We start from the raw sequence: 17588 nt of genomic DNA on the forward strand, positions 1-17588 counted from the left end.
TTTATCATTTCAATGTTTTATTACAATTTTATGCTCAACAAATCTCAAAATAAAATTTAAAAAAAACAGAAGCTGGGATATTCTAGAGCTACAAAACTACACAAGGACAAAAAAAGAATGATTATTTTTGTCACAAGAAGAGCAGTAATGTGAAGTTACATGATAAATATAGAATGTTCCACACTATACAATAACCCCAGCTGGGTATTGAGTAACATGCAATAACACACCTTGTACTTTTCTGCAGGAAAATCATGAAACACAAATATTTCCAGGAGCAGGTGGGAGGGTCAACATTTCATGCAGTATACACAAAGCAGAAACCAAGTCAGTTAACATAAGGCATATAAAGTTCACAAAGCCCAGAGAAGTGACTCTCTACTTCACTGTAGACTTCTCCTGTGTGACCAGTTCTGGTCTGAAGTGCTTAACAGCCCCATTCATCATCAAGTTGAATAGTCCTGTGGAACAACAGAATTAAAAACAGAAGTTTAAATAGTTCTAAAATCACATATTGCTTAATTGGAAGCTCAAGACAACATAACATTCCAATAGCTTACCGCTCTTGGTTTTTTGTTCACCTTCATGTCGAATCTAAAAACAAAAGAAGCAAGAGTTACGACGGGTCTTTCAGGTTTCACTAAATACAACACGAGTAACCATGGAGACAACAAGCACCACAACAGTTACTCAAGCTAAGAGACCAAGCAACACACAAGGAGACAACTAAAGAAGCATATGAAAGCCTGGTGGGTTTTTACTCAACCTGTGAGCTTCCCATCTCATTTTGGCAGGAAGAGCAGACTTTTTCAGAACTGGATTAAGGGAACGGGACCTTTATGGAATGAAACCAGGGTCAAGAAATAAACTGTGCTTCTAAAGAAGTAGTGTTTATGCCCCTATGACTCAAAACACTACAGATTTTAGCGTTGAGTCTACAGAAGCTAGGGGCTAATACTTTATTAGATTCAATGCATTATTTGAGAAATGAAGGGTGCGTCTCCAAAATGGCACCCTATTTCCTATATGGGCCCTGGTCAAAAGTAGTGCACTAAATAGGGAATAGGATGCCATTTGGGATAGAACCAAAGATTTGGACATGTAGTAATGATAGATTTGCTATGATGCCGCATTAACTGTGACAGAAGCAGATAGAGCGCTGAGGGAGAGAGAGAGTGGGAACGTCAGGATGTGGTCAGAGAAGGCAGGGGTAGTCCCCTAAATGGAACCCTATTCCTGACATAGGGCACTACTTTGACCAGAGCCCTATGGGTCAAAAGAGCTCTGGTCAAAGGCAGTGCACTATATAGGGAATAGGGTGCCATTTGGGACACAGGCAGGGGGCTGGATGTATCACCACAGGAAGCAGGAAGTAAAATTTGAGACTTACTCAAAGTCATAATGAAACATGGCAGAAGGGCTGGGGCAGCATTAGGGGAAGTAGAGAGCAGTAGTAATTAGTACACCAGCCTGACTCACTCTAAAGGGATGCTTTTGTATCTGGAAAATACAGGCTTGTTAATAATTGAACTAGCTAACACAATATTTTGTCTTTTCATTTAAGTTATTGAGATGATTTTGTCTAAATATATGGTGGTTTTATTAGTCTACATACAACATAACACAATGTGGCTAGGAACTGGTGTGATGAGTTAATACAGCTGGAAAAGTTGCCATCGTTTCTTACTACTCCCTCACATTCCAGCTCCAATACAAACAGACTAAGCCACTTGCTATAAACCAGTAGTACAGCCAATCAAACAGACCCTCCTGATGTTTATACAGTAGTACAGCCAATCAAACAGACCCTCCTGATGTTTATACAGTAGTACAGCCAATCAAACAGACCCTCCTGATGTTTATACAGTAGTACAGCCAATCAAACAGACCCTCCTGATGTTTATACACTAGTACAGCCAATCAAACAGACCCTCCTGATGTTTATACAGTAGTACAGCCAATCAAACAGACCCTCCTGATGTTTATACAGTAGTACAGCCAATCAAACAGACCCTCCTGATGTTTATACAGTAGTACAGCCAATCAAACAGACCCTCCTGATGTTTATACAGTAGTACAGCCAATCAAACAGACCCTCCTGATGTTTATACAGTAGTACAGCCAATCAAACAGACCCTCCTGATGTTTATACAGTAGTACAGCCAATCAAACAGACCCTCCTGATGTTTATACAGTAGTACAGCCAATCAAACAGACCCTCCTGATGTTTATACAGTAGTACAGCCAATCAAACAGACCCTCCTGATGTTTATACAGTAGTACAGCCAATCAAACAGACCCTCCTGATGTTTATACAGTAGTACAGCCAATCAAACTGACGTTTATACAGTAGTACAGCCAATCAATCTGACCCTCCCAGACAACTTTTTAAGAAAGTTACCTTGCGCGCAAGAGAGATACACTTGCACATATTTCAGACTTGATAGCAGGGCCATGTTCAGTAGCCAACGATTGCAGATAGAAATGACGTTAATAGACCCACTTTGATTCCATATTCTACATGTCAGAAAGGCACGTTTGTTCTACAATGCATATTTCTATCCGAACGTTCCACAACGTTGTGTTCTGCTGAACGTGCCCTGGGAGTTAGTCTAGACCAGCAACTGCGTTTAGGGTCGAGTACCTGTGTCTGTTTTTGTTCTTCCTTTTCTTGTGGCTCCCGTGGTGGCTTCCGGAGGAGGACGAGGCAGCCTTCTGGGGTTTGAGGTCCTGCAAGGCCCCGTCTGCGTCCTCCGTGTCCTCCTGACTGGGCTCGTTCTCCTGGTTCTGGAGGTCTGGGGATGTGTCGCTCTCTGTCCCACTGCCGGGCTCACCTGAAGGGCCAGGCAACAGGAAAGCGACATGCCACCTTGGAGCTCAACTCCCTCACATACCAGTAGGCTACATTCAGTTAGCACTGTGGCAAACAAAAGTTTATCCATTTGAGATGGCTGAGCCATATACTTACGCTTTTCATTCATGTGATCTGGTATCCCGCCAAGTGCACAGACAGCCTGTTCAACAAAGACAAAAAGTTGGTCAGCATTTACACGCTATTACAATCATAGATGGCCTCCTAGGACAATACTGAGAGGACAGAGGGCCTCCTAGGACAATACTGAGAGGACCGATGGCCTCCTAGGACAATACTGAGAGGACCGATGGCCTCCTAGGACAATACTGAGAGGACAGAGGGCCTCCTAGGACAATACTGAGAGGACCGATGGCCTCCTAGGACAATACTGAGAGGACCGAGGGCCTCCTAGGACAATACTGAGAGGACAGAGGGCCTCCTAGGACAATACTGAGAGGACCGAGGGCCTCCTAGGACAATACTGAGAGGACAGAGGGCATCCTAGGACAATACTGAGAGGACAGAGGGCCTCCTAGGACAATACTGAGAGGAAAGAGGGCCTCCTAGGACAATACTGAGAGGACAGAGGGCATCCTAGGACAATACTGAGAGGACCGATGGCCTCCTAGGACAATACTGAGAGGACCGATGGCCTCCTAGGACAATACTGAGAGGACAGAGGGCCTCCTAGGACAATACTGAGAGGACCGATGGCATCCTAGGAAAATACTGAGAGGACAGAGGGCCTCCTAGGACAATACTGAGAGGACCGATGGCCTCCTAGGACAATACTGAGAGGACCGATGGCATCCTAGGAAAATACTGAGAGGACAGAGGGCCTCCTAGGACAATACTGAGAGGACCGATGGCCTCCTAGGACAATACTGAGAGGACAGAGGGCCTCCTAGGACAATACTGAGAGGACAGAGGGCCTCCTAGGACAATACTGAGAGGACCGATGGCCTCCTAGGACAATACTGAGAGGACAGAGGGCCTCCTAGGACAATACTGAGAGGACAGAGGGCCTCCTAGGACAATACTGAGAGGACCGATGGCCTCCTAGGACAATACTGAGAGGACAGAGGGCCTCCTAGGACAATACTGAGAGGACCGATGGCATCCTAGGAAAATACTGAGAGGACAGAGGGCCTCCTAGGACAATACTGAGAGGACAGAGGGCCTCCTAGGACAATACTGAGAGGACAGAGGGCCTCCTAGGACAATACTGAGAGGACAGAGGGCCTCCTAGGACAATACTGAGAGGACCGAGGGCCTCCTAGGACAATACTGAGAGGACCGATGGCCTCCTAGGACAATACTGAGAGGACCGATGGCCTCCTAGGACAATACTGAGAGGACCGATGGCCTCCTAGGACAATACTGAGAGGACCGATGGCCTCCTAGGACAATACTGAGAGGACAGAGGGCCTCCTAGGACAATACTGAGAGGACAGAGGGCCTCCTAGGACAATACTGAGAGGACAGAGGGCCTCCTAGGACAATACTGAGAGGACAGAGGGCCTCCTAGGAAAATACTGAGAGGACCGATGGCCTCCTAGGAAAATACTGAGAGGACCGATGGCCTCCTAGGAAAATACTGAGAGGACCGATGGCCTCCTAGGACAATACTGAGAGGACCGAGGGCCTCCTAGGACAATACTGAGAGGACAGAGGGCCTCCTAGGAAAATACTGAGAGGACCGATGGCCTCCTAGGAAAATACTGAGAGGACAGAGGGCCTCCTAGGACAATACTGAGAGGACCGATGGCCTCCTAGGACAATACTGAGAGGACCGATGGCCTCCTAGGACAATACTGAGAGGACCGATGGCCTCCTAGGAAAATAATGAGAGCATAAATGGCCTAGGAAAACACTGAGGACAGGCAGAAAATAGAGTGAAGCACTCACTGCTACAGAAGTGACTGAAGACTTGCTGAACAGACGCTCTGCCTCCTTGAACTTTCTGTTTCTTCTGTCTGTCTTGCTGTTAGAATTTCTGACAGAACAATACAAAACAGAGTAAATAGATCATAAACAGAGGCAAGATGATTCAATATCAACACTTTATATCTGAGTAGCCATGGTCCATGTCTTGCTTACTTTTGGTTGGTGAGGTATCTGTCCCATCCTCTAATGATATTCCCATACATCTGGGTGTCTTCCAAGTAGCTGCCCTCAAATGCATAGATCTGTCTTTCCAAGTTCACCAATGTCTCCTGTGGAAAGTATGTAAAAGGCATTAGACTGCATTTCAAATGTATGACGCTGACAAAGTGTAATTACTATATAGCCAGAGACAGTACCACAGCCATGCCCATGGTGATGTGGGCATTAACATAGTAGGGTTTGACTGCACCTTGTGGGCAAAGAAAGTTACTACCTAACTCCAACGACGCGACATTGTACATAAACATTGATATATCTAGTAAAAATGCAATACATATGGATGTATGACGATGAATAAAAGCACATACTAAGTTACATTTTATAATGTTTCATTTGTGTGGTAACGTTAGCTAACGTATCTTATCAGCGAGAAACAAATATTTACCGGCAGTAGAGAGCCGAGGCCTAGTCGTAGTAGCTAAGCTAGGTTAGCTAGCACGGCCTAGTTAACTAGCAAGCTACCTTGCAACTTAAACATAAGATGCAGCAAATACGCATGTAGCAAAATATTTACTCATACGGAAACGTAGCTAGCTACAGCAGCTAATAAACTTACCGCAAGTTCTTGTTTCCTCTTGACCAGTTCCGACAGTTCTCGACGTGTGTCGGGAATTTGCGGCGGTGTCGCCTTCGTATGCATCGCCATGATGAATCTCCGAAAAACAAAACAGTTGCGCGTCTTCAACGAGGTAAAATAGGTAAGAAAGGATTTTCACCACACGTGGGCGCTAGATGACTGGTACGTTTGCTTGTCTTGCAACGAGCCAAATGCCTTTTCTTCTCCTGCCGCTCTGCTCTCACCGAGTACTCGTTGTCATGGAAACAGATCAAATGCGGAAACGTTGTATCCACACTCGGAAGTTTGTTTCTGGCTACAGTAACTTTGCAGTGTGGTATGAATGAATTTGTTGCATCCTAGGATTACTTTGCGAATTTGGTAAACGTAGTCGGACTACATTTACTATTCAAATTGCTACTTAGTCAGCATGAGGGTGTTGAAGTCATTGCTTGAGTTGGGTACCAGCACCTCACATGTTCTACTGCTTGAGCCCCTGTATTTCTTATCAAAATATTAGCAACAAAAGTATTGTGAAGTTCAAGCTCCTGAACATAAATATGAACAGTACCGGCACCCAAAATGATTACAGGTACCTATTTCAGTTCAAGTCAAGCACTGGTGACATTACAAACTCTCCTCCCTTCTAAACAGATTTTTTTTTAATGTATTTATTTCACCATTATTTAATCAGGTAGGCAAGTTGAGAGCAAGTTCTCATTTACAATTGTGACCTGGCCAAGATAAAGCAAGCAGTTTGACACATACAACAACACAGAGTTACACATGGAGTAAAACAAACATACAGTCAATAATACAGTAGAAAAATAAGTCTATATACAAAGTGAGCAAGTGAGGTGAGATAAGGGAGGTAAAGGCAAAAAAGGCCATGGTGACAAAGTAAATACAATATAGCAAGTAAAACACTGGAATGGTAGATTTGCAGTGGAAGAAAGTGCAAAGTAGAAATATAAATAATGGGGTGCAAAGGAGCAAAATAAATAAATAAATAAATAAATACAGTACGGAAGAGGTAGTTGTTTGGGCTAAATTATAGATGGGCTATGTACAGGTGCAGTGATCTGTGAGCTGCTCTGACAGCTGGTGCTTAAAGCTAGTGAGGGAGATAAGTGTTTCCAGTTTTAGAGATTTTTGTAGTTTGTTCCAGTCATTGGCAGCAGAGAACTGGAAGGAGAGGCGGCCGAAGGAGGAATTGGCTTTGGGGGTGACCAGAGAGATATACCTGCTGGAGTGCGTGCTACAAGTGGATGCTGCTATGGTGACCAGTGAGCTGAGATAAGGGGGAACTTTACCTAGCAGGGTCTTGTAGGTGACCTGGAGCCAGTGGGATTGGTGACGAGTATGAAGCAAGGGCCAGCCAACGAGAGCGTACAGGTCGCAGTGGTGGGTAGTATATGGGGCTTTGGTAACAAAACGGATGGCACTGTGATAGACTGCATCCAATTTATTGAGTAGGGTATGGAGGCTATTTTGTAAATGACATCGCCGAAGTCGGGGATCGGTAGGATGGTCAGTTTTACGAGGGTATGTTTGGCAGCATGAGTGAAAGATGCTTTGTTGCGAAATAGGAAGCCAATTCTAGATTTAACTTTGGATTGGAGATGTTTGATGTGAGTCTGGAAGGAGAGTTTACAGTCTAACCAGACACCTAGGTATTTGTAGTTGTCCACATATTCTAAGTCAGAACTGTCCAGAGTAGTGATGCGGGATGGGCGGGCAGGTGCAGGCAGCGATCGGTTGAATAGCATGCATTTAGTTTTACTTGTATTTAAGAGCAGTTGGAGGCCACGGAAGGAGAGTTGTATGGCATTGAAGCTCGTCTGGAGGGTAGTTAACACAGTGTCCAAAGAAGGGCCAGAAGTATACAGAATGGTGTCGTCTGCGTAGAGGTGGATCAGAGACTCACCAGCAGCAAGAGTGACATCATTGATGTATACAGAGAAAAGAGTTGGCCCAAGAATTGAACCCTGTGGCACCCCCATAGAGACTGCCAGAGGCCCGGACAACAGGCCCTCCGATTTGACACACTGAACTCTATTAGAGAAGTAGTTGGTGAACCAGGCAAGGCAATCATTTGAGAAACCAAGGCTGTTGAGTCTGCCGATGAGAATGTGGTGATTGACAGAGTCGAAAGCCTTGGCCAGGTCAATGAATACGGCTGCACAGTATTGTTTCTTATCGATGGCGGTTAAGATATCATTTAGGACCTTGAGTGTGGCTGAGGTGTACCCATGATCAGCTCTGAAACCAGATTGCATAGCGGTGAAGGTACGGTGGGATTCGAAATGGTTGGTTATCTGTTTGTTGACTTGGCTTTCGAAGACTTTAGAGAGGCAGGGTAGGATAGATATAGGTCTGTAGCAGTTTGGGTCAAGAGTGTTCCCCCCTTTGAAGAGGGGGATGACCGCAGCTGCTTTCCAATCTTTGGGAATCTCAGACGACACGAAAGAGAGGTTGAACAGGCTAGTAATAGGGCTTGCAACAATTTCGGCAAATAATTTTTGAAAGAAAGGGTCCAGATTGTCTAGCCTGGCTGATTTGTAGGGGTCCAGATTTTGCAGCTCTTTCAGAACATCAGCTGACTGGATTTGGGAGAAGGAGAAATGGGGAAGGCTTGGGCGAGTAGCTGTGGGGGGTGCAGTGCTGTTGACTGCAGTAGGGGTAGCCAGGTGGAAAGCATGGCCAGCCGTAGAAAAATGCTTATTGAAAATCTCAGTTATACTGGATTTATCGGTGGTGACAGTTTCCTATCCTCAGTGCAGTGGGCAGCTGGGAGGAGGTGCTCTTATTCTCCATGGACTTTACAGTGTCCCAGAACTTTTTTGAGTTTGTGTTGCAGGAAGCAAATTTCTGCTTGAAAAAGCTAGCCTTGGCTTTTGTAACTGCCTGTGTATATTGGTTTCTAACTTCCCTGAAAAGTTGCATATCACGGGGGCTGTTCGATGCTAATGCAGAACGCCACAGGATGATTTTGTGTTGGTTAAGGGCAGTCAGGTCTGGAGAGAACCAAGGGCTATATCTGTTCCTGGTTCTAAATTTCTTGAATGGGGCATGCTTATTTAAGATGGTGAGGAAGGCATTTAAAAAAAATAACCAGGCATCCTCTACTGAAGGGATGAGGTCAATATCCTTCCAGGATATCCGGGCCAGGTCGATTAGAAAGGTCTGCTCGCTGAAGTGTTTCAGGGAGCGTTTGACAGTGATGAGTGGAGGTCGTTTGACCGCTGACCCATTACGGGTGCAGGCAATGAGGCAGTGATCGCTGAGATCTTGGTTGAAAACAGCAGAGGTGTATTTAGAGGGCAAGTTGGTTAGGATGATATCTATGAGGGTGCCCATGTTTATGGCTTTGGGGTGGTACCTGGTAGGTTCATTGATAATTTGTGTGAGATTGAGGGCATCAAGCTTAGATTGTAGGATGGCTGGGGTGTTAAGCATGTCCCAGTTTAGGTCACCTAGCAGCACGAGCTCTGAAGATAGATGGGGGGCAATCAGTTCACATGGTGTGAACTGGTGTCCAGAGCACAGCTGGGGATTGTCAGGCGATGCAATACATGTCAGGCACCTGTCCCTCCAGTTGTGTTGAAAGTCTCTTAGCTAAATGATGGGAAAAAATACACAGAGAATGACAGTAAGTGTCCTTTTTTTACCTTGCATCCCTTGTAAATCTAAATGATGCTCAGACTTCTGCTATCGCTTTTTACATTAATCTAGGCGGCAAACATCTAGAATACATTTCATCAATACCCACCAAATACCAAACACTGGTGATCATCAATGAGGTCGATAAGAAGGGAAGAGGTTATTTTCAGAAGACAGTCAGGTAGATATGTCAACCAATAAGTCAATCTACCCTCCAGCTAATTAATACATGAACCAACCAATGAATTGTGAAAGTAAGATGTGATTTTTACATTTAGTTTTCAGAATGAAAACCCAGGGCCAGGCACATATTTCTCAAAGGCCTGCTGAAATCAGCAGCCCGTCCTCAAAGAAAGGAACAGGAGGCTTTGCATCCCAGGTCAGACATGTTAAAGCTACCCTAATCACGACCTCCATCTTTATTTTTTATTTTTTATTTTTTTTACGGAGTAGATCAGCTTTAATATTGCAGATATATTGTGGCTTCCATCTATGTAATTGTCCGCATTATTTCCAATCCTCATATATGTTTTTTGTAAATATATATGATTATCTATTATTTTCCCCTAACCCTACCACCCCTCCCTTAATTGGATTAAACTAATGGACAACAACACTTAGGCTTCTACTTCCAGCTTATACCTACAATATACATTTTAGGGACACAGTATATTTTACATTAGTTATCTTGTTATTTTTAGTCCCACCCTTCAGCTCCACTCAACCCCTCCCATCTATCTCTGGGGCGGCAGATAGCCTAGTGGTTCATTGGGCCAGTAACCGAAAGGTTGCTGGATCAAATCCCCGAGCTGACAAGGTAAAAATCTGTCGTTCTCCCCCTGAACAAGGCAGTTAACACACTGTTCCCTGGTAGACGTCATTGTATATAAGAATTTGTTCTTAACTGACTTGCCTAGTTAAATAAAGGTTAAATAAAAAAATAAAACATCTCATAACACCATCCAGTTTTGATTTATATTTGCCATATATTTTCAACTGTGCTGCGATGTTTTACAAAAATTCTGAACCTTTCTATTCTCATAGTTTCTACAGATTGTAAAAGAAAGATACACATTTTTGCTAACAGTATTAATATATTATTAATGGATTGACTATGACTTTTTAAATCTACCAGCAGTGCTATCTGCAGAGTTAGCTCCAAGTAAATGTTACAATCTTTCATCCATTCATGAACCTGTGACCAAAAACAAGCTATATATGGCTGGTACCAAAACAAATGATCTAATGATTCTGTCTCTTCGCAGCAAAATCTGCAGAGCTGGGATGGTTGTATCCCCATATATATATATATATATATATATATATATATATATATATATATATATATATATATATATACAGTTGAAGTAGGAAGTTTACATACACTTAGGTTGGAGTCATTAAAACTCATTTTTCAACCACTCCACAAATGTCTTGTTAACAAACTATAGTTTTGGCAAGTCGGTTAGGACATTGACTTTGTGCATGACACAAGTAATATTTCCAACAATTGTTTACAGACAGATTATTTCACTTATAATTCACTGTATCACAATTCCAGTGGGTCAGAAGTTTACATACACTAAGTTGACTGTGCCTTTAAACAGCTTGGAAAATTCCAGAAAATTATGTCATGGCTTTAGAAGCTTCTTATAGGCTAATTTACATAATTTGAGTCAATTGGAAGTGTATTTGTTGAAGTATTTCAAGACCTACCTTCAAACTCAGGCCTCTTTGCTTGACATCATGGGAAAATCAAAAGAAATCAGCCAAGACCTCAGAAAAAAAATTGTATACCTCCACAAGTCTGGTTCATCCTTGGGAGCAATTTCCAAATGCCTGAAGGTACCACGTTCATCTGTACAAACAATAGTACGTATGTATAAACACCATGGGACCACGCAGCCGTCGTACTGCTCAGGAAGGAGACGCATTCTGTCTCCTAGGGATGAACGTACTTTGGTGTGAAAAGTGCAAATCAATCCCAGAACAACAGCAAAAGACCTTGTGAAGTTGCTGGAGGAAACCGGTACAAAAGTATCTATAGCCACAGTAAAACGAGTCCTATATCGACATAACCTGAAAGGAAGGAAGGAAGGAAGGAAGGAAGGAAGGAAGGAAGGAAGGAAGGAAGGAAGGAAGGAAGGAAGGAAGGAAGGAAGCAGCCACTACTCCAAAACCGCCATAAAAAAGCCAGACTACGGTTTGCAACTGCTTGATTGTATTTTTTGGAGAAATGTCCTCTGGTCTGGTGAAACAAAAATACAACTATTTGGCCATAATGACCATCGTTATGTTTGGAGGAAAGAGGGGGATGCTTGCAAGCCGAAGAACAAAATCCCAACCGTGAAGCACGGGGTGGCAGCATCCTGTTGTGTGGGTGCTTTGCTGCAGGAGGGACTGGTGTACTTAACAAAATAGATGGCATCATGAGGAAGAAAGATTTGGTGGATATATTGAAGAAACATCTCAAGACATCAGTCAGGAAGTAAAAGCTTGGTTGCAAATGGGTCTTCCAAATGGACAATGACCCCAAGCATACTTCCAAAGTTGTGGCAAAATGGCTTAAGGACAACAAAGTCAAGGTATTGGAGTGGCCATCACAAAGCCCTGACCTCAATCCCATAGAAAATGTGTGGGCAGAACTGAAAAAGTGTGTGCGAGCAAGGAGGCCTACAAACCTGACTCAGTTACACCAGCTCTGTCAGGAGGAATGGGCCAAAATTCACCCAACTTATTGTGGGAAGCTTGTGGAAGGCTACCCGAAACGTTTGACCCAAGTTTAACAATTTATAGGCAATGCTAATTGAGTGTATGTAAACTTCTGACCCACTGGGAATGTGATGAAAGAAATAAAAGCTGAACTAAATCATTCTCTCTACAATTATTCTCACATTTCACATTCTTAAAATAAAGTGGTGATCCTAACTGACCTAAAACAGGGAATTTTTACTAGGATTAAATGTCAGGAATTGTGAAAAACTGAGTTTAAATGCATTTGGCTAAGGTGTATTTAAACTTCCGACTTCAACTGTATATACAAATTTACATACACCTTAGCCATTTGCCAACAAAAAAACTATTCTATAAACCTGTTTTCACTTTGTCATTATGAGGTATTGGGTGTAGAGTGATGAGGAAAAACATTTATTTAATCAATTTTAGAATAAGTCTGTAACGTAACATTTGGAAAAAGTCAAGGGGTCTGAATACTTTCCGAAAGCACTGAATGTACAGTATTCAAGGCTATTCAAACCATACATCTGATAAGGGTGAGGGCTGATCTAGAATCAGTTTTTCATTTAGATCAGAATGAATAAGATTGCATGGACAGGGGGGGGGACCTGACCTTAGGTCAGTACTCCTACTTTGCTTTATGAATACGGATCCAGGACTAGCAATAGTTTCTATGACAACACCTCTCTGGTCTTAAATGGTTTTCCATGCCTTTTAACCCCTGTCCAAGGAGGAGACAGGCCTGACCCTGGGCAGGATGATGTAGTGAAGTACGGGGGCCCGGCCAAGCACTTCATGTCCAGTGCTGTGTTTGCTTCTGGGACAAGTCGATGGACCCAGGACATGTGAAGCCAGGGAATTCCAGGTCCAGGTACTGCATCATTGATCCTCCTAGATTGTGTCCTAAATGGCACCCTATTCCCTATGTAGCACACTACTTTTTTTACCAGGGTCCATAGGGCTGTGGTCAAAAGTAGTGCGCTATATAGGGAATAGGGTGCTATTTGGGATGCAGACCAAGCCACACAGTTAGAACGGACACTTTTCCTATCCGCTTGTAACCAATAATATCGTATGAGCATAATACATTTGTGTTTTATACAATGTTTTGACTATTATTATTGATATTCTAATGTTTAACTTACATCTCAGTAAAGAGGATATTGATTGAACTTCATGTCTTTTCTGTTCATTGGTTTTCTATGAACCAGACATGTTATCAAATTGGTCTTTCTTATACAATCACTCCAAGAACTGGATTCCTACATGAAGCACCCGAAGACACTCACATTGCTTTTCTATGGGTCTTTTTGCACGTGTTCACACAACACTTATATTTCACACAACACAGCATATTTATCAGTGTACTTCGTGTAAAATGTTATTGCGGTTGAGTGGCTTGGTATGGGAGCTTGTTTCTCGGTCTGCATGTGAGGAAGGTTCGGTACAATGGTTTTATATGCATTACATGTATGCATGTGTTTTACTGTGACTAAAGACAAAAATACAACTCACTTGATGCAGCCATATATTCAGTAATTGTATTTCCATATATCCTTAAGAAGAAACACAGGTTTTTTGTCCAGTAATGTAGAGAGGATTCACAGTAATAGTACAGTAGTCCTTGACAACTGCTAGGCCTCGTGCTGTCAGCGGTACGCCCCAGTAACAGCTGGGCACACGAGACCACATAGCCAAAGCAACTGTTAGGGACGTGCTGAGGGGTGGGACACTGGGGAGGGGGTCTGTACAAAGGGTGGGACACTGGGGAGGGGGTCTGTACAAAGGGTGGGACACTGGGGAGGGGGTCTGTACAAAGGGTGGGACACTGGGGAGGGGGTCTGTACAAAGGGTGGGACACTGGGGAGGAGGTCTGTATTAGGCGTGAGACACTGGTTAGGCGGTCTGTATTAGGGGTGAGACATTGGGGAGGCGGTCTGTATAAGAGGTGAGACACTGGGGAGGGGGTCTGTATTAGGGGTGAGACATTGGGGAGGGGGTCTGTATAAGAGGTGAGACACTGGGGAGGGGGTCTGTATAAGAGGTGAGACACTGGTGAGGGGGTCTGTATAAGAGGTGAGACACTGGTTAGGGGGTCTGTATAAGAGGTGAGACACTGGGGAGGGGGTCTGTATAAGAGGTGAGACACTGGGGAGGGGGTCTGTATAAGAGGTGAGACACTGGTTAGGGGGTCTGTATAAGAGGTGAGACACTGGGGAGGGGGTCTGTATAAGAGGTGAGACACTGGGGAGGGGGTCTGTATAAGAGGTGAGACACTGGTGAGGGGGTCTGTATAAGAGGTGGGACACTGGGGAGGGGGTCTGTATAAGAGGTGAGACACTGGGGAGGGGGTCTGTATAAGAGGTGGGACACTGGGGAGGGGGTCTGTATAAGAGGTGGGACACTGGGGAGGGGGTCTGTATTAGGAGTGAGACACTGGTAGGGGGTCTGTATAAGAGGTGGGACACTGGGGAGGGGGTCTGTATTAGGAGTGAGACACTGGGAGGGGGTCTGTATAAGAGGTAAGACACTGGGGAGGGGGTCTGTATTAGGAGTGAGACACTGGTAGGGGGTCTGTATAAGAGGTAAGACACTGGTAGGGGGTCTGTATAAGAGGTAAGACACTGGGGAGGGGGTCTGTATAAGAGGTGGGACACTGGTTAGGGGGTCTGTATAAGAGGTGGGACACTGGGGAGGGGGTCTGTATTAGGGGTGAGACACTGGTAGGGGGTCTGTATGAAGGGGTGAGACTGTGGAGAACAGCTGCAGATGCTGTATATTCAGACAATTCAATATTCAGTCCACGTAAACACTCCCTGTAAAACCAAACCACAGTTTATGACTTTCACTCCCAAAACAAGGCTTTTGTCTGAGCTCCCTGCTTTTGTTACTCCTCTCGTCTTCCACTGGTCTGAAAAACTTTTAGGAAAACAAATTAATCTTGTAAAATAAAAACTTGGAGAGTAGGTTTCAGACCTTTAGGAAGCTTTGAGGTCTGGGGGTCTCAAGAGAGGAGGCATTACCTACTCTGACTGACCTTGATTTCAGCTGCCCCCGGTGGATTTATTTCCTGACATTTAAACTATTGAACCAACTGCTGTTGTCTGAAGCCACTAGTGTTATAGTTGAAGTGCCAAAGGGAGACACTGGAACACATACCTCTGGCTTTATCGGAGCTGTCTGAGCTCCATTATAGCTTGTAGTCAAATTGGGCAAGTATAAGCATGTTCATTCAAAGGGGCCCTTGCTGAGACAGCCTTTTGTTGTGCTTGTGTGCATTTGGGAATGTCTGCGTATTCTTGTGAGATCTATCCGCATGTACTGGTACTGTATGGTAAGTAGGTGTGCAGTGAGACACCTTACTGACCCTAAACCTAATTACAATTTAACGCCGATATCTGTAATCTCACTCTCTTTTGTGATACTTCTTAGCCAATAAATAAATAAACATAAATAAATAAACATGAGAGCACTGACAGGCATGATACATATTCAGCATGAGCCAATAACCGTTCTTTCTTGAAACGAAGGAAAGTACATTTACGAGGTTTTATAAAATAAAAAGAGCAATAACCCCTTAATTCATCACTTTAATTAGATTTGGCTCTGAAGTTACTGATAGTTATCAGCTAAAACAAAAGGAACGAGAGATGTATTGTGGGATTCATCATTTTGGAGTATCCACAGAATGGTGCTAATGTGATGGGGTGGCTGAGGGCATCTTCAGTCATATTCATGGTAGAGCTAATTGCGTCAACCTAATCTTATATCTGTGACTTGGCAGTACATCAGTGGATTACGGGCACAATATGGTGCTATTATTTCATAGCGATTTGCATAAGACGTTTCAGAAGTGCCAGAGATACTTACTGGAGCGTGGAGACATGATTTTATTCCATCTCAGAGTGCTTTGATGTGGTTAACAAAATTACAACCTCTGTTTTATTGTTAATTGTGATTTGCCTCCTGATGGGATTGTGAGAGGCTTTGATTGGTTGAGTTTGGTAGCTGTGCTTTAATTATGAATGTGCAATAGCCTGGATGGATGGATGGGTGGATGGATGGATGGGATAAATGATGGATAGGTGGACGACTGGAGGGATAGATGAGTGGATGGAGATTCAGCACAAGCGGAACCTACATGTAGGATGGTTATTCTTTCATCGTCATCAGTGACTTAACATGGTCATCAATGACTTAACATGGTCATCTGTGACCTAACATTGTCATCATTGACTCAAAATCGTCATCAATGACTTAACATGGTCATCAGTGTCTTAACATGGTCATCAGTGTCTTAACATGGTCATCAGTGTCTTAACACGGTCATTAGTGGGTTAACATCGTCATCAGTGTATTAGAATGGTCATCAGTGACTTAACACCATCAACAGTGACTTAACATGGTCATCAGTGACTTAACACGGTCATTAGTGGGTTAACATCGTCATCAGTGTATTAGAATGGTCATCAGTGACTTAACACTGTCAACAGTGACTTAACATGGTCATCAGTGACTTAACACGGTCATTAGTGGGTTAACATGGTCATAAGTGTCTTAACATGGTCATCAGAGACTTAAAATGGTCATCAGTGTCTTAACATGGTCATAAGTGTCTTAACATGGTCATAAGTGTCTTAACATGGTCATAAGTGTCTTAACACGGTCATTAGCGGCTTAACATGGTCATCAGCGGCTTAACATGGTCATCAGTGACGTAACATCATCCTCAGTGACTTAACATCGTCGTCAGTGTCTTAAAATCATCATCAGCTCAACAAAGAACCCATTCATGTATCCATCTTCCTTTTGTATAGCTGTTAAAACATAAATGGGATGATTTGAGGAAGATTTGGCTACGTAATGGCTGTTTGTATCAGCAGGGGACACAAGTCCTCAGGAATCATGACTTATCAATTCTATTTTCATACTGAAGACAGCACAAACATGAATTGGAGCGTGGTTTAATGCACTGCATTGTTGAATATACAGTATTCTATGAATATACAGTATTCTCAAACAGGAACTTTCAGGGAGCAATAAATAAGAGAAGAATGAAGGAAATTATGGAATGTATTAATTAACCTGAAAACACGGCCGCATAATGTTTTAACTAGCCGTACATATGTATAAGTGCCTTGTAGTGTATGAGAGAGAGATAGAGACAGAGAGAGAAAGAGAAAGACACCAAATAATGCATGCAGAGCAGAATTAGGCTGATACCCTCTAATTATCATAATCCAGAAAAGAGATGTTAAATTCTACAACCACCTAAAAGGAAGCAATTCCCAAACATTCCATAACAAAGCCATCACCTACAGAGAGATGAACTTGGAGAAGATTCTGGTACTGGGGCCCTGTTCACAAACAGACTCCACAGAGCCCCAGGATAGTAACACAATTAGACCCAAACCAAATCATGAGAAAACAAAAAGATAATTACTTGACACATTGGAAAGAATTTTTAAAAAACTGTGAGGGTGTTTAACTGGCGGCAGAGAAGTCAGACGCAGGAGAGAAATAACTGTTTCCAACGGCGCAGTTTATTTACAAAAAACCCACCGGAAAACATAATAATAAAAATCAATGGGTAACATAACCCGACGCACACCA

The 17588-nt window shown here is 43.4% G+C and overlaps 1 protein-coding gene across 2 annotated transcripts; it reads right to left on the reverse strand.

Annotated features, from left to right (window-relative positions):
* Positions 1 to 5865, reverse strand: LOC106589015 (chromatin modification-related protein MEAF6). 2 transcript variants are annotated; one of them, XM_014178645.2, is made up of 8 exons: positions 5577 to 5865; positions 4955 to 5070; positions 4763 to 4850; positions 2969 to 3014; positions 2645 to 2834; positions 1391 to 1420; positions 561 to 594; positions 1 to 461 (listed from the first exon to the last, which is right to left on the reverse strand). In XM_014178645.2, the coding sequence occupies exons 1-8, from the start codon at positions 5664 to 5666 to the stop codon at positions 447 to 449; spliced, it is 609 nt and encodes a 202-aa protein (XP_014034120.1). In that variant the 5' UTR covers positions 5667 to 5865; the 3' UTR covers positions 1 to 446. The 2 variants fall into 2 exon arrangements, with proteins under 2 accessions (XP_014034120.1, XP_014034121.1); XM_014178646.2 differs by lacking the exon at positions 1391 to 1420.
* Positions 5866 to 17588: the final 11723 nt, after the last annotated feature.

This window comes from Salmo salar, chromosome ssa27 (genome assembly GCF_905237065.1).
Source record: "Salmo salar chromosome ssa27, Ssal_v3.1, whole genome shotgun sequence".
NCBI classification, from domain to species: Eukaryota; Metazoa; Chordata; class Actinopteri; order Salmoniformes; family Salmonidae; genus Salmo; species Salmo salar.